The 21,892-nt window shown below is 40.8% G+C and overlaps 1 protein-coding gene across 1 annotated transcript; it reads right to left on the reverse strand.

The window, feature by feature from the left end:
- Positions 1-4,693: 4,693 nt before the first annotated feature.
- On the reverse strand, positions 4,694-21,323 carry LOC119385874 (uncharacterized). The gene is made up of 5 exons (XM_037653242.1): positions 21,296-21,323; positions 19,718-19,938; positions 15,162-15,333; positions 9,683-9,805; positions 4,694-4,830 (listed from the first exon to the last, which is right to left on the reverse strand). Exons 1-5 carry the CDS (start codon positions 21,321-21,323, stop codon positions 4,694-4,696), a joined length of 681 nt encoding a protein of 226 aa, XP_037509170.1.
- Between the last annotated feature and the right edge of the window lie 569 nt (positions 21,324-21,892).

The following is a 21,892-nucleotide window of genomic DNA, read 5'->3' on the forward strand; positions in this document are numbered from 1 at the left end:
TGCTCGCTCGCCCGGCGCGTCCAGCGTCGGTGTTGTGTGTGCGTGCATGTGTGTGAATAGGCGTGTATCAATGAGGGGATTTGCCTTCTCCTCTTTCTGTACTTCTTTTTCCTCCTCACCCCACCCCAAATCTACACAAGTCTAATCTACCTGCCCTCTCTCCTCCCATCTTCACTATCATGAGACACGTGCTGCCAACTACTCGCAGTGACTGCGAGTTGTGCCGAGTAAGATTGATTGAACGACCATTCCACTGTGCTTAGTGGATATCGCCTTCTTTCTTTTCACCCCCCCCCCCCCCCCCCCCCCCCCCCCCCCCCCCCGAGTCGTCATTACTGTTGACACCTCATTCTTTTTCTAACTTGGTGGTGTTCTGCCTTTTTTTGAGAGAGATGACATAGCAGGGCCCACTTCGTGAATCAAGTGAAATTAAATTCCTGGTGCCCTAAATATTGAGAAGTAGTAATGGCAAGAAAGTATGGAGAAAAGTATGTACTGAAAGTATTGTTCCCTGTGTATTTGGAGCTCGGGGTTTCTTTTGTCATCATCAGTAGTTGAGGCACCGCTGAAGGTTACCTTGTGGTGGTCGATTACTTGGATTAATTGCATGTAGGCAGACAGTAAAACAAGAAAGGCGATGATATTCCCCTCATTCTGTAAGACGGCTGCATTTTCCTTCTGGTGTCATCAGATGAACCCAGTCTATCGAAAAGTCCATCATTTCATTGCATTACTTTTTGGTGTTGCCATTTCATTAGTTCAGCAGTAGCATCGAGTGTCGCTCATGTGCAGTGATAAGTCATTAGTACTAAAGTGTTTTCTATTCTCTTTTTTTCATGTTTGTGTGCAGACAATGAAGTGTTCTTTAAAAATCAAAAAAAGTAACTGTGGCCTTACAATGCCGTGTTATTTCAGTGTACAGAGCTACGCCTTTGATTGAACACGGAATGTAAAGCAACTTCTTTTAAGTGTTCTACCTGGTTTCTTTTGTTCCTGGCGGCAATACCTTTCAGAGTATGCTTTGCAATTTGCTCTTTAAAAAACAGGATCAACAGCACAGAAGCCAAAGAAACCAGTGTCAATAATAGTCCTGAAAAGTTGCATAATTACCTTCATTGTTGTAATTTGACTTGGTGTCCAGTGCTGCAAGATTAAGCTCCCTCCTTTTTTTGAACAAAACCTAGGGTAACGGGGGGTCCGTCTTGTTGTATGCATCAGCTTTTTTTTTTTTTTTTTTGAGTCATCAGGAATTTTTGACACTGGGTTCTGGCTTCTGCCATGGCCGTGAAGGTATGTTAAATGCCTCATCCCAATATTTTTGTTCCACTATCTCTTTACTAGTATCTTTAAGCTGGCACTCTGTGTGGAACCTTGCAATGCACTGTTGGCTGAACATGCTGCTGTTTGCAGACTGTGCTAATGGCCCATCCCACGAGCTCCTTAATTTTTTTTTTCTGAAGTTATGAGAGTATGTTATTGTGGCTTGTGACAGGTGTTTCTTGTTGTAAATGTGTTCAGTTCTCTTTTGTAGCATTTTTTTTAAGACATTGCCTTCCTTCTTCAATTGTGCATGTACAGGAATCTAGTGAGGACACAGTAGATTTTATGCGTTTGTTGAAAGGACGACATGTTAAGAAACATTGCGTAGCAGGGAGCATATTGTTAGTGCATTCTTCTAAGATTCGCATCCTTATTGTGAAAGCCTAACTTTTTTTCCTTTCTCACATGGGGAACAATGCAAGCTTGTTGGTTAAATCTGTGGGACAGACTAGATGCTTCTTCCTGTTTGAAGGAGTTGTATCCTTTTAGAGATTGACTTTTTTTTTAGGAAACTATTCACCTGTCGTCTCTCTTTTTTTGTGTGTGTGATGTTGAGTCAACTCGGGGAGCACACTTTCTAGTCAAGCCCCTCTGTCCTTTATACCCCCCCATCCCTCATGCCCTCTACACACCAGTAGTTGATATCTACACAATATGAACAGTGGCACTTCTTGCCTGTGTCTATACTACTACTACTACTCTGTGATGACTTGCTATACTGCCGATAGAAACCACATCTCGGCACACGCTGTACTGCTGTCGAGGTTACGGAGCTCTTGGGATGGACTGGCCAGAGAGCATGTGGATCATGACCATCGTCATCGCTACCAGTGTCATCAGCTGCCTTCTCCTTCCTCCTTTTTGTTCTGCCGAGTCACAGCAGAGGAAACAAAGAGACTTTCTGTTAATAGATTGTTTTCTTCGTTACTACCCCACTCCTCCGCCCCACTCTGCTCTCCAGCACGAGCACTGCATCACACGCAGGCTTGCGGGAGTTGCGGAAGCGTGTTAATTACTCTTCAATTTCTGCTGTTGCACATTGTGCACAAATGAAAGAGAGAGAGAAAAGGATGAAGAAAGGGAAGTGCTTCACTGAAGAAGAAGTGTGTACAAAGCAGTGTGTGTGTGTGTGCAAGCTGTTCCCACCTACTCTTCTCCCTTCTTTCTGATTTGGGCTTGTTGGTACATAGCAGAGACATTTTTTAAAAGGAAAAAAAAAAGTGAAACAAGCAGGTCGAGACAGACGGACTGCTTAGTGTTGCCGCTTTGACTGCTTGAAGACTGATGGCTGCCTCCAGCCACCATCGTGATGATGCCAGGGGCATGCTAAGTGTTTTTGTTGGGAGTGGAAGGACTTTAGCTGACACAGAAGCAACCATCTCCGAAATTCGTCTGTGGGGATGTTTCTGTGTTTATTTATTTTTAAGTTTTGCCCAGTAAAAACGAGGAAAAAAAAAAGATGCTGAACCAATGATTGTGCTCTTATTTTTTTTCTTGTGGTCTGCTCTTCCGACTATGCTTTACCTTGCATAATCTGCAATGCTCGCATAATTTGCTGTGTGGCTCGCAAAGGTGAGTGCGCTGTTTACTTTTATCTTGCAAGAAAACTTGGGCTTGTGATGGCGTAAAGCACCTTCCAGCAAAAAACTGGTGTGTAAGGCTAGTTGATAGTCCCAGTTTCTTTTTGGACAAGGATATATCCACCCAGTCTTAGTTCTTTTTTTATTTTTTTCCTTTGCAAAGGAATGGTTAATCCTGTAAAAAGTCGGCACTTTTTGTCTTTCAGTACAAACGATTGCCACCATCCCTTGCTCTAATTAGGCCTCATGAGGTTACAAGAATTAATGTGCAGTAGGCCTTCACAGTTTTCTTTTTTTAGGGAGGACACAAATGTCTTGAGACTGTGGTGCAATTTTCAAATATTCACTTTTCACATATTGTGGAGTAGTCTCGCACTGGAAACACGACTTGGCACGTGAAAGCCCAGCAACTTGCTTTTCTTGCTTACCAGTGGCGATCTTTCAAGTGAATGCTTATTTGATAGACAGCAATGATATAGGCAGCTTGCTCGGTCATTGTCACATATTTCCAGTCTCCCGAGAAAGGGAGAGGGGGGCGCTTGCTCGGGATTCTACGGTACTTTAGCTGCTTATGCAACGTATTTGAACAAATCAGTTCGATACCTCATTAGGGGAAACCTCCATGCAGCAATTTTTCCACAGCTGTGCACATTTCAAACTGTATGGCCATAGTCTATTTAGGTTTGCAGAAAGATCCAATATTCACAGTTTTCATGACTAAAGTAGTGTGTCTTGTGCCATTAATGCAATACAATGTACTGGAGTCTTGATGGGAAAAACCCTTGTGCCATAAATTGTCTGTCGAAACTGAACACGAGAATCGTGTTGCTGTTAACAAGACTCCGCAAAGTGCCTAAAGTGCTTTTGAAGTTGATGTTCGAAAAATTTATATACAGTAGACTCTCAGTAAATGGAAATCTGTTAAACGGAACTGCTGCTTAAACGGAACTGCATCTAACACGATTGGTTTCATACTTGGATTCTGCACCCCTGTTCATCTCTCAGTAAATGGAACTCCTGTTAAATGGAACACATTTTCTTGGTCCCTTCAGGTTCCGTTTAACGAGAGTCTACTGTATATATATATAAAGGCTCCTTTTTTTATTTTGCATGCAAGGCCAGTAGCTTATTCATAAGTGCACAAACTTTGCACTGGACACTCATGCTATAAAAACAGTTTTTCCAGTTTTGTAAATATGGCAAGATTTTCTAACTTAGCCTTCAGGTTGTAAGGCAGTGCACTCGTGTCTTCTACAAAACACTGTGCAGCAGACTACAGAAGGTTTAAACAAAATGGAATGAAGTTCTATTTCTTTGCTATTCCACTATTTGGCATTGAACCACGATGAAAAATTCATGGAAAGTATCTGTTGCACTTTTCTGATCAAGGACTTGTGCACTGGCAGAAAGAAAACATCTGAAAAATCGGCGAACAGTTGAGTGCACTATGCAATCCCAGTTCGGCTTTGCTGGTGAAATTGATGATGCCTATATGCAGTTGAATATGTTGACATTGGAAATGACCCAACTGAAGTGAATGATTACAGAAAAGCTTTAATTTGGCTTTGTCAAAATTCGAAACCTCTAATGTAAAGATGGTGTGTGGTATTGGTCACACATTGAGTATCCTTAGTTGTCTCAGGAATCATTTATACCGATAAAAATACAAACTGGTCTTGAAACTGGAGATTGATTCCGGTATACTCCGAATCCCTGACTGGGGTACTTTTAATTGCAAGGTCATTCGGTGCTTGGGCACACAGTTTAAAATGGAATACTGTCCCAAGTCTGGGTCACAAATTTCTGAGCACCAAGATGGACCGCTTTTTCTTGGAGTACACTTTGAAGAGAACTGCACTGAAGAGGCCGTACACTGATAACCAGCTCAGCAATGGAGCCCACTCAATCCAGGTGCGCCGGTTCATGCTCTCTGCACGTGATAAACAATGGCATGCGAGTTACGTTGGCACTGTCCTTTAAAAATACAAGAATGCCACGAAGATGTGTAATAGAACACGTTCCAAATTAATGATGCAGGCACAATTTATGGGGTAATGGCTAGGCTTTGTCCACGTAACATTTGGTTGACAGCAGTAAAACTGGCAAGTATTGCTTGCCCTCGTGGAAGGAATCTTGTCATTTCATTTTAGTTTTATATGCGTAAGCTTATCTATGCTGTCCCTCTGTCACATAAGACGAATTGCTACAAAGCAATACATGTATAAAACAAGACTTTGCAGAGCTGGGTTTCGAACTTAAGAGCTCCAACCCCTGAAGCCGGGTGTCTTATCCACTGGACCAGACACCCACATTGTCGAAATGTGAAAATATCTTAACCATATTATTGCTGTGTACTGGCAATACAGAAAAAATTAAAATAGGGACAATTTCTATGAAGGCATTATTGAAATATTTGATGGTGGTGGAATATGTCCTTGCTAAGATAATATGTAAAACCAACGTGTATAGTACACAGCATAAAAATTCCAAATTTGCGAAAATTTAATGCCGAACGTGTTGCAGTGATCGTGGGATGTACCTGCCTATGGCCTTTTCAGACGCTGACAGAAGTTAGATAAAAGATACCATGCCAGTGCCACCTGACAATGTTTAGAGGAAGGCCACGACTAAGTTCCTTACAAGAAAATAACTCGATGCTTGTGCATTGCTTGGACAATTCTCGAAGGAGGTTCTGTGTGCAGATTTCTTTTTTACATTGTGTGAACAAAAGCTGCTGCCCTTGAAGTAGGAGAATGAATTGGACCAAGGCAATATACACTGAATGAAACTGTCTGGTGTAATTACATAAACCTCGAGCGATGCACATTTTAAGATTACGTATGCTATCACTCTGGCCATACTGCATAGACTGAGTGGCTTGGTCATGGCAACTACATTTCATTGCACTGCTTCTAAGAGTCATACTTGTGTACATGGTATATTTGAGCTTTCTCTGCGGTAAAGTTTAGCTGCAACGTGACTGACAAGTTCAGTCTGGCAACAATGTGGACAATCTTTGTCCGAAGACAGGGAGTCACGAGGATGTATCTGCATAACACGATGTACACAAGAGTGTGAATCTGAACTACCTGGTTGAGCAACATTTAGGGAAAAAAAGCGCCAGTGCAGGTGTGACATTTGCTGCCTTCAATACCTTTCTGCCCAACATATGTATCATTTTGTCTGTCACTGCACCTGCATGTTACTGTTCGTTTTTTTTTTCTCAAAATGACACCATGTGCTTCAGCCTCTTCACATTTTAAAGGGACATTAAAGAGAAACAATGAATTGGTTTAGATTGATAAAGTGTGCTCGGACAACTCTTTTGTAGTTTATTTCACCACCATAGGTTTATTATTAGAGGAGAAAACCAAGTTCAAAGTTTCATTTTTAAATTTCGCGCCGAACTTTGTAATTCGTGACGTAAAAGACTTCAAAGAGCATTTAATGTATTTTGGTGCCACTGGCTCGAAATTTACACAAGCTCGTTATGTCAAGTCTCTGGCCCCCTCAGAGGACAATGTACTTCGATTTAACCGATTAGGAACTACCTAGGCCCAAGCAGGTGCCGTCAAAAATATGTGACATCACGGCAAATGGTGCGGGAATTCCAAGGTAGCGTCGCCACCTGTATTTTCTTTTTGCGCGTTTTCTCGCTTATTAAGCGTCTTCGCGCAGAAAGCGTGGTGTTTTTGGTATTGTGGAAGACTACTTTACTAATGTGAGAAAAATTGTTTTGCTCTTCTGTGTCCCTTTAATGTCTCCTCTTTCTCCGAACTGTCTCTGCACAAGGGCTCCTTTGCCTTAGCCCTCGACACTTTTGTCTCAGTATGCACGCAAGAAAAGGCAGAGTACAGAGTGGGGAGACTTAGCTGTATGTACAAGTTTATGATTAATGCAGGTCTTAAAAGCCATTCTGTAATCCTCATTTACACATCCATGAAACCTGGGCTTTTCTCTCGGCATGTTTGACTTGCCCGGCTATCATTACTCAGTGGGCCTTTTGGAATACAGCTAAAGGCCCTCTTTACCACCTATGTTACGTGTGACTGCATTTCATTTGGTTTGGCCTATCGGTTGATGTTTCTACTCTTATAGCGGGCCGAAAGCACTCTGATATTTTAAAAATTTTACTTACAAATTTTCTACAGCACCTAAGAATTCCACTTGGGGAGAGGGTAAATGAATAAAAGAAATAATAGTGCAGAAATAGACATGCTGCGGAACATAACTCAAAGATGCAAGTTCAAGTTCCATATAAAGTGAAATTTGACCAGCACACGTATGTATTTGAATAGTGCAACAAAATCTACATTTGTTGGTACATTTTTCAGGTGTTGAGAAACAAGTTGATCAAGTCCAAATGGGTCTGGCTATGAAGAGCAGCCTCAGATATTTGCCCCTTTCAATGTTAGTCAAGTTGTTATGAACAGAGTGCAAGATCGAGAAAAGCTTCAACTGGGAGCCGTTCGGTTACAGTACAATATTTCAAATTAATGCACTGCTTTGCACAAAGCCAAGAGTGGTGCAGGATACAACAGGCGTCATGCAATGCACAAAAGTGTGGTGCATGTCTTGACTAAATTTTTGGAGTTGTTCTTGGTAGTGTGCGATAAACAGTGCTTATTCAAAGAGAGTGTAAGAGGGTGAGTCGGCTTCCCGGAAAATTTTCTGGAGTAATCTAATACAAAAGCTTCGTTCTGGTTATTTGGGCTTCTTGGGCATATTGCTCGCATATGACTAAACTGCATGATTCTCCAGTCTTTCTAAACTATCAATAATTGTCCTGGTGCGTGTATCAACTCACACTAGCGTATTGCTAACGAGAACGTTGCACACGCTGCTGATAGGCTGATAGCTCTGCAGATTCGAGGTAGCTGCAAGGAAAGGCCACTTATTGAGGCTCTGATATATGTTCATTAAGGATCATTTTTATGTGACTGTAAGCAGGAAATTATCAGCTAGTATGATGCTCATGTAGAGAGTCTTTATTTCAGCCTCATGTTTGATGATGATGATTGCTTGTCTGATAATATTTCCAGTCGCATAAAAATTATCCACACCTTCAAAAAGTGACATGACAGCATATGCTGACATTCAACATTGGCTCTTAATCTGACACCACACGGTAATGTTTTAGGTCGTCTTGCAATACTATTTCTCACAGTTGCCACTTTCTACTGTGTAAATCCAACGTACTTGTCGACAAACAATGTAATGTTGGACGATATGTCTAACACAGCATCATTTATAAGAAATAAAAATGGCAAGGGGCCTAAGAGTAGCTTTTTCTTGCAGAACTTCAGAAATCACTTTTACATAAATATTTGACTTCTGAAGACCACACATTGTTCACAGCAAGAGGCCTCAATTTGTTTTGATAACTCATGATAAACTAAGATCATTGCTTTTTAGAAGCCAAGATGTGTTGTATCCATCACTTACTCGTATCAGTTCGAGATGCTGAAATGGAACCAGCTGCAGTTTTTAGGCGGACCCGAGGTTTGGGGATCCATTCAGTTCCTACTTCTGGGGTTGACTATATCAGTTGTAGAGCGGCATCGTTTGCCCTCTCTCCTCGGCTCCTCCCTTCCGTTGCGTCACTAAGGCTGTGCATGTATAGAATGGGTGCATGACCTAAGCTTAATGAGAGGAGAAGAAACGAAGCCACTGAGGAATGAACCGAGCAGTCCCGAAATGTCAGGTCCATTACAAATACTGCAGCGGGAGCCATTTCAGTATCTAGAATTCTTTCACCCAGCCAGACAAATCTCTTGTCAAAATGCTTACATTTAAACTGCATTTATGAAGCCTTGCTCTTGTTCAGTTAGCAGAGCTGAGCAAGAAGCACTTTTGTAAAGCCACATTGGCGTTTAAAAACCAACATACTGGCTTGCAAATGTTTATAAACGTAACTGTACACGACATACTCGAATGCCTTACGCGAAATGAAGTAGAACAAAATACCCCTATACGTATCCTTTTTTTGACCAGGATGGCCTAATTCGCTTACACATCTGTCTATTTGCATCTTCCTACTCTATCAATCGTTAGCATATCTTGCAAGGCTAAATCCACCTGCAGTCAAAAACATATATTCTCCCCTACCTCTGGTTCATCGCTTGTACTCAATGTTGACTACCCCAGCCATTTATCGTACATTCTGCTTGCACAAATCGTGTTTTATAACGTTTTAACTTTGTGATTCATGAAAGTATAGGCGTGCGAAGGGTTCTCCATTAGGGCAAGCAAAGCTGCACCTCATCCCCCCCTATTGTTCGAGTCAGAAATAAAACAAGCTTCACAATAAATGCAAAAATGAAAATGAAGTGATATGACGTGCTTCTCACAATGGCCTGCTCTTTGTGCCCAGCTTTTGAGGGGTAAAGATGGAGGCAAACCATCCTTGGAATGCAGCATCAGGGGTACTCTGCTGCCATTATCGTCAAAAACTTGCTTGGCCATATCCGTGCTCTTTAAACAATGACGGAACAGGTCCAACTGTGCAAAGATATGGGGCTGACTTGGTGATCCTCTTCAATGATTAGGGAGAGCCCTGCCCTCCCTACATATGTCTATGCAATATTTGTCAGCTGCGGTCTTTTCTGAAACATATCAAATATGTTTACCTACAGGCATTGATGGCTAGGAGAGCTTTGCAAAGTTGACCAGAGTTGATAGACAATGCATGGGTAGACAATTTAAACAATCAATTTAACCGGGCAGGAAGTGCAGTTTTGCCAAATTTTTTTTTTTTGTGAAACAGTGCAAGATGCTCTCACCACAGTCTTCTGGTTCGTCAGTGCCATCACCACAGTGGTCAATTCCGTCACAAAACAGGGCCTTGGAAATGCAAATCTTTGATTCCATGCATAGAAACATGTCATTCGGACTGCACCGACTTTCTGAAGCGTGACAGAAGAGCCATAACACAGTGTAAGTTGACTTGGAAATAGGTGACTTTATAAAATCCAGAGAAAGCATACGTGCACACACACACACTGTTCCAACTATTGTGCAGATCTTTTTCTTTGATGGAGGTTCACACAAACAAAATTTAACACGTTTGCAATCGCTGAGAAGCTGCTTGTAATCTTCTAATTTTAATCAATTATCTTTCTCATGAGTCACTCTTTAATTATTAAAATGTCAGTGAAGTCTACCAATTATAAGCAACTCAAAAGAGAGCTATTTTAAGCAAGGCACTGTGTAGATGCTTTATTTCGTGCTTCTTCTATTTTATTTTTTTGGGAGAGGAATTGGAAGAACATGGAGGATATAGCATCGGCTCTACATTCACCAGACTTGTATGTAACCTATGCGCGTATTTGATTACTTGTAGTCAATTATATTTTTGGTACTGATGTAAATGATTATAAATGGATTGATTTTATTCAAACAGTTTTTTCTCAAAGGTGATTGCAAATCAACCACATTTTTGTGTAATCAGTGACGCATAACCTGTTAGTTCATTCGCAAGAAAAGCTGCAACAGCAGACAAATTTTAGGATTAGTGTTTGGCGCAAACTACAATCACATGCCTCAAGTCATGGAACGTGGCAGCCTCGTGGGTGTGCATGTTTTGATAGACAAGTCCTTAGCACTCTGTATATGTTTCCTCGTCACATGGGTTTTATTATCAGCACTTCATTCGGCAACTCTCTATTCTTTCATTTTTTTATCGTGATTCCGTAGCTTCTGAGCTTTTTCTACATATTCATCATCTGTGCCCCTGCGTTTGAGGCATTAATGAAAGTTCATAGCTTCGTGGAAGGACATGGAGCAGAGAATACATGCAACCCTGAAACTACCTGCACGTTTTAACTGCACTTGTGCACTGCACCATGGTAGAAACCATCATGGTGCGTTACGCAACTGCAACAACATTTTTGTCTATATTTTAATTTTTTTTACAACTGCCTCATAGATAGGTTGAGGTTTATCCATACTTAAAAAACTTATTCACTCGGCTTTTGGGCACGAGGTCCCTGTGACCCTGCCAAACTATGGAATTTGTCAAGTGTGAGCCATTCTTCTTGAGCCAGCATCACATCAAATACGGCCTTTGTGGTGTGAGTAGGCAAGGAAATGCTTGGCATATCAAATTGGAAAGAAAGTAACGTAAAAGTAATTGCTTGCTTTTTAGTAACTCATCAGTTACTTTAGTGAAGCAGTAATTGAAATGTAACTATCAGTTACATTTTCAGATGAAGTACCTGTAATTGTACTCAGTTACTTTTTTTCTGTAATGCGTAAGAGTTTGACTCTGCCACAGAGTTTCCTATTGTAGGAAACTAGATGGGCTCCATGAGTGAAAAGTGAAGGTTTCAGCACATGGCTACCATCGGTTTTTGCACTACCACTGAGCGTTGGAGACAATAAGCTAATGCAGTTTGGCAAATGACGAAAATGAGAGCCTTTAATTTGTGACACATTGATCACTGAACAGTCTGCAGTCATACAAAGAGCGGCGGCTGCTGCCGTGCAGGCCAAGTGCCACGTTTCCATCACTGAACACTCTTCCTTGCTTTGTTTGCTTTAAATGATCAGGTTTTGCGTTTATATATATATATATATATATATATATATATATATATATATATATATATATATATATATATATATATATATATATATATATATATATATATATATATATATATATACACACACACACACACACACACACACACACTAAAACTTGGAGGACTCTTGAGCTTCGCTTTCAAGAGTAGAACGCAATAGCACAATAATTGGACCGTGTTCGTATTGCCTTCCCAATCGCTAGCCTGGCTTCGCTTCTCAGTGGAGACCTAAGCCGTGCCGCTGCAAGGAAAGCCAAAGTGTGGATGGCTGCCGAGTCCAATATCCATGCATGCTGCGCAACAAAACATGACCGCATGGTGGGGCGATGCCATTTAAAAGCGTGGCTGTGGGCCCTGTGCGCCATCTCGCAGGTGTTGTGTCAAGCCGCTGAAGAACTTCCGAAATGTGCTAAATGGTTTATATGGTTATAAATGGTTTAATGGTTATAAAAACCTCCAACGCTAAATGGTTTATATAAATAGCTCGCCGTTAGTATTTTAAAGGATGTATGCGTGGTGGCTGATCGGCTAAACGCATCGCGCCACGGACTGAGGGGTCGCAGGTTTGAATCCCCGGTCCCACTCGAACCGAAGATTTTTTATTATTTCTTTATTTGCATCTACTTTGAATTTTCACTCACGGACAAAGTTGATTTTTCACTCACAACTAAAGACATCGCCACCACTGACGCCGGAATTTCTATGAAACGAGCTCTTTAACGTTGTCATGTTAATATGACCTAATTAACTTTTTGTCAACTGCAAAGATTTGTCATATTCAGTGTCTCTTTGCTTCGGATTATCAATTAATACGGTCTCAATCTGCAATCTGCTAGCCTCCTGTTTAGTTAGAATGGTGGAGTGGCTGCCCTAGAAAGGCTTTGGTTTGAGGTTTGATCTTTGGCTCAGGACAGGTATTCCCTCAGCTGCAAAGTTTTATTTTAGAGAAACTCATAAGCCTTGACTTTACAGCTTCGTGATACATTTGAGTGTATGGCTTTTTTTTTCATGAGGCTTTGAAAATTGCAAATATAAGATGTAACAACAATGTCTCAAGGGACCACTTGTACCCACTTGCATGTGCATTTCCTCATGTGTGCCACCTATGCTTTATGAAAAGCGTAAACCCAATACATCTGTGGCCTCATTAGTGGTGCGTGTAAAGATTTGAGTGCTCCTTAAGAAAAGGTCATATCGATACAGAGTCATATTCTTGCAAGTACATGATGAGAATTAAAAACATTAGTCCAGTTTCAGCATGAATATCGCATGCACTAAGAAATACCAGTCTGATATGTTAAGCTGGTCAGTTTAATAACTAAGCATTTCAAACTTGAGTAGGAAAAGCATTTACATGTAAAAAGCATGCCTGGTACATCAAGTTAATTCTTGCATCTCAGTCTTGACTGAGCCATGCTTGTATGTAACAAATCTAGTCGATTGCATTTTCTGTTTGTATTTAACAGATGTTTTAAACGTTATAATGTGTGCTGTTACTTAATTACTTCTTAATTCATGTAATCATTTACAGTTACATGTAGTCAGTTACAGGGACTACAGAGCATAATAGGCAACACAAATTTCTACAGTTTAATTTGATGGGAACTATGGAAGAACACCCAAAGTATTCACCAGCACTTCACCAGATGCTGGCTGACGAAGTGAATGAGTTCTAATATGGCTCAACAGCGATAGCCACTTCACCTTTGAGCCCTAGCAGGTGTAACACGTCGTGCTTCCTATGGGACTAAGACGCAAGCATTGAGGCAATTTAACCATAACCTTGTGAGCAACATGTTCATATATGTTAAAACGCACCATTTCCTCCACCGCTCGCATTGAGCGAGTTCTCAGTGTCGCTGCGGATATTTTCAAAAAGGAGCAAGGGAAGATGTCTGACGAAAATATTTAACAGCAATTCCTAGTGAGCTTATGCAAAATTGTGAGGCACTGCAGAGGATGCTGTGAAATACCCAGGACAGCTTGTTCTATTTACTGGATTTGTACAAAGTTGATAAAAGTTGTAACTCGTGAGGGAAAGTAGTTAACAGTAATCATTTACTTTTCTGTAATTGGATAACTACTTTTTTGAAGCATACAGCAATAAGTAACTGTATAGTCAAAATTACATTTTTGAAGGAAATAATTGCTCTTGAAATCGGTTACTTTCTTTTGTAATGTGTGCATGTCTGATCTGGGCATCATGGCAGCAGCTCTCTTCTTATTGCACAGAGTTATTGCGTTATCATTTACCAATATGAAACAGAACCACTGGGTGCAAATAACCATTGCATGACTATGTATTCCATATAGCTTGCATATTTAGCAAAACATTGATTGTCACCTAATTAAGTACAAATCAGTTTATTTGGCTTGAAAACTACCACCACTTTGTTCATTCGGAAAGTTGCAGCCTGCTTTAGCATATCCTATTTTGTTGCTTGGCCTATTAGTGCACTGGTAATGTGATTTTTATGGGCTCAAATCCTGGCCTCAGTGGCCACATTTTTATGGGGATAGAAAGCAAAAGCACTTGCATACCATGCATTGGTTAAGGAAACCCAGGTGGGCAATATTACTTTGGAGCCCCTCACAAGGGTATTCCTCAAAATTATACCCTGATTTTGCATGTAAAATCCTGGATAAATAAATAAATAAATAAATAATAATTTGCGATGTCCATCTTTACGGAGAGAAAGAAGTGCTGTCATGATCGTGTGGCTTGCTGCATGCTTTCACGAGCACTGTAGGTGCTGTGCATATAACCTCGCTTGCTCCTTGACAGGATGCATGTAGTGACTCTTCAGTAGCTTACATCTAGCATTCTTTGCAATCTGAAATAGTTTATCTGTAAACTTGCAGTGATGACTTAGACCATGTGTGACTGTCTCATTATGCTGACCACTTAAATCAGAATTGATCCTAGGTAAACCTGGAGCCAAATGCCTTTGATTACGTCCTTTTTATCTCTTTCTAGATGTATTTGGTCAGAGCTGTCAAGAATTTATAAGATAGCCTACAAATGCACCACAAGAAGGAATAAAAGCAAGCAGTTGTGTGCAAAGTGTATTACCGAGCAGACTGCAGTTTTTTAAACATGGAAAATGGCAAAGTGGTTTCACTATTCAGAGCAACATTAGTTCACTAAGCTAGAAAAATTACTCCTGATCTCACTAAGAGCAGCCAATCAGGTTGGTTGCCTGCGTAACATCGCTCACCCTTACAAGATCCCAAAGGCATCATCAGAACTGTTTCAATCTCTCTTTAATTCCGTTAGAACTTTAGCCAATGCAGATTACTTACAATGTAAACACTAACGTTTACCACGCATAGTGGTAAATTCATAGTGCATAGTGGTAAATGCATAGTGGTAAATACATAGATATTACCATACATAGATGCATAGATATGCATAGATATATAGTGGGCTGAAATTCTTCCAAAAGCATTATAAATAACCATTCCAAGTAATATTATCCGCATATGTAAACACATGCGACTCATGTGCACTGTTGAAAATTAAGTCGTCAAACAAGAACAGGGAAACAACATTCCTCATTCAACTGTTTCTCATCACTTTAACTATCAATGTTTTCCTGAATGTCATGTCTTATTTGCATGTGCACTGTTGAAATTTCTTTTGTTATAGATAAGGTCAGGATTTCAAGGCACTTACTGCTTACATAACCTGTGAACAATATGTTAAGGCCAGTGTAGTTTCCGCTTGGAGTTGACTTTGTGGTCGCCACTACCAGCGTGATTCTGTTCTCTCGCATGGCAACGAAGCGAGATCCAATGGCCCGGGATGTACACAGTGGAGCCAGCAAGACCCTTTCATTGTCAACGAGCTGTGAAGAGAATAACATCTAATATGTAATGGTTCAATATGAGCACCACAATAAAAATTAGCACATTCGTTTGTTGCAGTCATGTAGTTTATTTATTCATTTCGTGGTTGCTCTTAGTGTACTTCATTAGTACACATTCCCTTAGGTATTTCTCCTACAAGGATCCACTAAAACTGTGAGGATGTTCACTAATTGTGCATGGAGATTTAAAATTGTGCATGAAATTGAAAAGAACATACTATATATACGCATTTTCTTGTGCTGATTTTGAAAGGGCAATAATTTTTTCTGTGGTATAAATAGTTATTGACATAATTAAATGTTAACTACTATTATTTGATAAGACAAAATAGAAATAAAATCAGCAGCAAGTTATGCTTAATGCATGTGCTTAAAGCTGAATGTATAAAGATTGAAATGCTGCAAGTAGTTTTCAAATCCAGCAATAATTAGCAATTTAGCAGCCCATTGAAATTCAGCGTTATTAGCTGTACTGTTGGTACAGCTAATAATGATCAAGAACAAAGGCACATTAATAAATTATAGAAGAGCAGAAAGAATCTGCTTGCAGCACTTCAAGCTTTATGCATTTAGCTTCATACAGCAAAAAACGTTAGAGCTGTAGCTGCCCTAGAGCTTGTGAAATTGTCCCACCAAACAAGCAGGGCGAGTAAAAGTTTGTTTTGAGAAAATGCAGGAAAACAGATAAAGCTCATTTTGAACTGCATGTAACAGAAGATATTGAAATATTTTTGTTAGATGATTAGTAGTAGCCACCAGGGCTATAACCTGCATGCCTACTGCTGGAGCATGCATCATTCAGAAGCAGCATATGGCATTAAAAAAGCCCATTTTTTGTGCTTTTTCTCAATCGACATAAGGCTTGTCTTGGTGATATAAATTGCTGTTTAGGTCGAAATATCAATCCAAGATGTGAGCACTTGCGGCAATGCCTGTAGTATGTTTCAAAAATACTATTTTCAGAAAATTTACTTTTTTCATGATTTTTTGTCTCTAAGACCAGTGTCCCCTCATTAATACAACAGTTGACTATGACTAGTGTGTGACCAGTCGTAAAAATACCTCAGTCCAGATATTTCTCCAAGCCTTACTTTGGAATGGGGACAGTGTGCTTATTTGAGCATGCATATGACCTCTTGTGGAAGCGAGCCAGCCACGCTTTGTGGAGCTACAGATCTTTAGAAGGGGCAAGAACAAAGTAGCTCATGAACTCTCGAAAACATTTTTATGAAAAAGGAAATGTAAGTAAACATTCTGCAAGAGATACGTGCGTAAGCTTGTTTGGTAGTGTTTGCTTTGTTAGTGTTAAGCATAAGTCGGCAAAAAATCTGGAGCTCACTCAGACTCACTCACGAAACATATCTTACCCTCAGGGCTCACTCGGACTCAGACTCACCAAACTTTTCCTCATCTGGACTCACTCGGACTCAGACTCACTATAATTTTTCTCAACCGAACTCACTCGGACTCAGAATCACCAAACTTTTATTCACTCGAACTCACTCAGACTCAGACTCACGGCTCGACCTGAGTCTGAGTGAGTCTGAGTGAGTCGACTCGTGAGTCCGTTAGCATTAAATTATCCTCTTTCTACCACAATGCCAATGCTCTTTAACGCCAATATCTCGCATAATCGGTGCGCTACTTAGCACCTTTTGATCTCGTACCTTCAAATACAAGTTATCAGAGTTTGCAGCTTAATAAGGACCTTTTTATTGAAAGTCATGACTTACACGAGATATTTTTATCAGTAACTTCCCGTGAAAAGGTCTGCGGGGGGGGGGGGGGGTCAAGGCACCTCCTCCCCCTCTCCCTCCTCAACTCACGCCTCTGATCAATCAATATTGAGCTGACATATGAACGGTAGTGTGTTTAAGTATGCGGGAGTATACGGGAGTATAAACGTGAGCTGCCATAGGGCTGATAGTAATGCTAAAGTTGAGTAGTAGGACCATAGGTCGGCAAAAATTGTGGAGCTCACTCAGACTCACTCATGCAATATATTTTGCCCTTAGGGCTCACTCGGACTCAGACTCACCAAAATTTTTCCCAACCGAACTCACTCGGAACTCAGACTCGCAAAAACTTTACTCAACCGGACTCACTCAGACTCAGACTCACGTCTCGATATGAGTCTGAGTGAGTCTGAGTGAGTCGACTCATGGGTGAATTTACCGACCTATGGTGTTAAGTGAAGCAACTGGAAATTCATGTTGCGCACGCATTATCATAAAGAATACCTTTTCATAAGCTTCATGTTTGCAAAAATAAATGAATGTGAGTGCTCTGTCCTATCTTTATTGCCCTCTCTGTGACCATGTTTTGGTGCTAAATTTGTTGTTGTTGTTGTTATTATTATTATTATTATTATTATTATTATTATTATTATTATTATTATTATTATACGATAGCTGGATAAACAGCAAGTATTATTAGAGCTTTACAGTTTTCAGAGGTGCACCAATGAGTGCTATTTGTCCCGCCTTTAGATGTACAGAGAGTGGGGAACAGCACTTATGTTTCTTTCTTGCCTAAGTACAGGTTTTTTTTTCCTTTTCTTCACTCCATGAAAATGACAAATAGCTTCACTTTACAGCACTTTGAAATTCATTGTGAGCAATGCGTGCTTGCAGCAAGTAGTACAATTGCGGACTTTTTTTAATTTGTGGAACCTCACACTAATAATTGCCAAGAGGTTGAACAAGGCTCATCATGCACACTAGCTACATTGAAGTACTCTAGTGCAACGACTGCATGGGCATCGGCAGGGGGGTGAAAAAGGGGCACTTGCCCTTTTTTTTGACCTATTCAAGGAGGAGCCATTTTTCTTTTAAGTTTTCATAACTGTCATTTATCTCCATCCACAGCGTCTATTTGTGACTCCTCTCACTCTAGATAACGAGTCATTAAAAACATTACAATGCACTATGAATTGTTCCTGTCGCAAATCAAACACACATTTTTAAAGTTCGTGAAGGAGTCATCAGCATAGCTCATTTACATGCTCATCAATCCGAAAACGTACGTGGAACTGCCCTTACTGTAATGAAAATTTATGGCTGCCAACCAGCGACACTGACACTGCATACACTATGTGTATGAACACGCTTATAAAATAAAGGTAAGGTTAATGTGAGAACCATTAGAATAATGACAAATAAGTTTCAGTATGAAAAATGTGTCCATAAGCTTGTATTGCAAAATGTTAATTATTAATGCTAGGCAATCACTTGCCAGGTTAATAAAAGTTTAAATCATAAATGCGTCTTGTTTAGCGATGCAGCTGCACAGAAAATATTTTGTTGCAGCCATAACCCCTCTTGTCAATATCTGCACAATCTGTTTGTATACAAGCCACAGTAACCTTGCAATGTCTTCCATTATTGTGTCACTGAAGGCAGCTTTGCCCACAAGGAACTTTGCAGAATTATTAGGCAGTTTCAGAACAGCATACGCAAAGCTTTGTGTTAGCGTTTGTCGTCACTGTGCACGCGTCGTACGCTATCCTTTGATACTCCCCTGTTAAGTGATGGAAATAGCGGGCGTACACAATGAACGCTATCTTTGCATACGCTATTCTAAAACTGCCTACTGTCTTTTTTGTATGCAATAAATTCTTATAAATTTTCTCTCATTTATTCAAGTGGGCATGAGCATGAGAAACTAGCTCAAATTATTCGAACCTTTTGGGCGTCATGGACATTGTTGAGGAAACTGTGATATCGAATTAGTGAAAGCCTATTGCTCATTTTAGCTTTTTGCTTTTTGATTTCATTTTCTAAAGATGGGCACTAGCACAAAAGGCCTTTGACAATCTCCTCAACACTGTGGTCATTGAACTCAGTGCTATTGGCCATTTTAATCTGACTTGAGCTCTGCACAGCTCTGGATCAGCTCACGGAAAAGCTTTCACTGTGTACAGGATCTTTGAACCATGGTCCCATGTGTCACAGCTATGAAAAGGAGTAAAAATTTGCTGCTGCGATTTCTCAATGCTGCCAAACTGATTGACTGTCTGTGGCATTGAGCACGGAACTGTGACTTAGTCAGCAGCATTGACAGTGCACTTTTCCTCCCCTTCCCCAGTGTAGGGTAGCCAACCAGGCACATTCATGGTTAAACTCCATACCTTTCATTCGCTCTTCTCCTCCTTGCTATATGACTCGTAGGAGGTGGTATACAGTGTATAAAAATGTGCAGTTTAATTATAGTGAGTGAAAATATTATGTCATGGAATGCATGTCACACAAATGAATCGAATGAAATTTTCTCTATTGTGAGCGAATTCTGTGTCATGACTTTAATCCTAACCTAACCTAACCTAACCTATGGCAATTAAATGTTACATAGCGTGCACGAGTACCTTCATGTAGTCAAGGCATCGTGTTGCATCCCAGCGCATATTGAGCATGCGCACAACGAAAAGCAAGCCATCTGCCCACGGTGCGCTAACAGTGAGGGAGCAGCTAGAGTCTCCAGGGTATGGAGGGTATCTGCTCAAGGTCAGCTCAACTGCTGAATTTGCGCTGCTGTCAGTCAGCTCCAGCGAATGTTGGCCATCTTGACACTGCTCCAGCAGGCGGACTGCAGAGGAGCAAAGGGAAAGTAAATGAAAGTAATTGCCTTAACTGCTAAGCAAAGATGCAAAGGAGATCTATGTCTATTTCTCAGAAAGAAACCTTTCCAGCTGACAAAGATTTTGTCCTGCTTTAGGATTCAAGCCTGCGACCAAGGCAGACCTGCCGTGGTGGTCTAGTGGTTATGGCGCTCGAGTGCTGAGCCAAAGGATATGGGATCGAATCCCGGCTGCAGCAGCCACATTTTCGATGGAGGCAAGAATGCTAGAGGCCCGTGTACTTAGATTCAGGTGGTCGAAATTCCCGTAGCCCCCCACAATGGCGCCCCTCTCATAATTATATCGTGGTTTTGGCATGTAAAATCTCAACAATTATTATTGTATGGGACCGAGGCATTTTCATGGTAGTTGCACTACCATTTGAGCTCACCAGGATTCTAGCATGCTGCAGTGCAAGGAAGAATTAACCAACAGCCTGCAGCGCAGACACTGAATTCTGGACCAGGGCGAATTTTTCGTCAACTACACAGCTTTCTGAGAAATCTGTACGGATTTCCTTTGCAGCTTCGTGATACAAGTGGACGGATAAGAACTTTTGCCTTTATATAAACCTTCCTCCACATTGTGGGCTGCAGGAGAACTGATTTGCCATCCCCGCTGTTTGTGCCAATATCACTAAAGACAAGATGTAGTTATCCAGGCTTGTGCTTTGCTTGCTGGAGATGCACGCAATGGAGTTTTGGTGCTTGGACATATTCTTTCATGATTTTCCGTTAATCTTGATATAATCTGTTTAAACAATTCTGAGCCTTTACATTTGGTGAAGGAAAGTTCATTCGTTAGTGAAGGCTTCCCTTCAGTATAAATAGTAAACTTAGGTGCAAAGAATGCGACTACGCAAGAACAGATAGACAGGACAGGCACTTTTTTTCACTTTTTCATTAATATTTCATATGTGAACATAAAATGTGACAAATTTAGAAAAAAATCTAATTGTTTACCCTGGCCCTGTTCACACTGTGAATGATTTCCTCCATGAAAATGGCTTTTTATTTTAATCCTCTTCTCATGCAATGTTCAGTGTATCCTTAAGTGTATACACACCTAAAATGCATATGAAATAAAAAATAAGGTTTATAAAAAGACAAAATGCACTTGCTATGGAATGCTCTGGAGGTCGCATAACGCAACAGTGAGGACTGCACTACATATACAAATCAATTTACTTGTATTATTCCAGCTTTAAATAACTTGACACATGCTTAGCGTCCTTATTTACTTTGATAAATGATCGCGCTTGGAAGCTTAAGTTTGCTGCAGTTGGCCCGGAAACGACCAGTCGGATATGTCTCAATAAACTTGCACCGACGTTGCCGTAGGTCTTGAATACCATTCGTGCTTTATATGAATAAACTGCGACTATAAAGTGAAGTTCAAGCGAAATTACTGGATATAGGGCGAGCCAGGGAATCGACAAAAGGAGTCACTCAAGCATACTCGGGTTACGCAATCATACTTGTGCAAAGCTTCAAATGAGATCGTGATTCCGGATATGCGGTAATAAATCTCGATCCACTTAAATTTTTCCCCCATTGGCTTCAGCTGAAAGGGTGAAAAATTGGGTGTTAGCTGCAAGCGTCTCACACGAAAGTTGGGCCTCTGTGTCAACGAGGCAGGCTGCGAGGAATAAAATAAGTTTACGCGTCAGCATTCCCCCAGTGTTCGAGACGAATTCCACTTGGCGCGAATCAGCGCGCGGCGTACGTAACTTGTGGCGCACAACATTTCAGATTCGCGCGCTTTCTAGCGCGGGCGTCAACTCTAGCAGACGACATTTTTGACGCCTCCTATCGGTTGGGACCCGCTGGAGACGCATTAGGCGATTTAGAGTATTTAGCTGCTAATCCCCGTTTAAGCTTCGCTGGATGAAGTCTCGAATCAAATAAAATTATCGGCACCTCC

The sequence above is a fragment of the Rhipicephalus sanguineus genome, chromosome 3 (assembly GCF_013339695.2).
Source record: "Rhipicephalus sanguineus isolate Rsan-2018 chromosome 3, BIME_Rsan_1.4, whole genome shotgun sequence".
NCBI classification, from domain to species: Eukaryota; Metazoa; Arthropoda; class Arachnida; order Ixodida; family Ixodidae; genus Rhipicephalus; species Rhipicephalus sanguineus.

Coding starts and splice junctions, on each gene's coding strand:
- LOC119385874 (XM_037653242.1), bottom strand. CDS start 21,323: ATGGTATTCAAGACCTACGGCAACGTCG. Junction 9,806..15,161: donor GTTCACAGGTTATGTAAGCA/GTAAGTGCCTTG, acceptor GTCACGCTTCAG/AAAGTCGGTGCAGTCCGAAT. Junction 4,831..9,682: donor TGACGAACCAGAAGACTGTG/GTGAGAGCATCT, acceptor TATCACGTGCAG/AGAGCATGAACCGGCGCACC.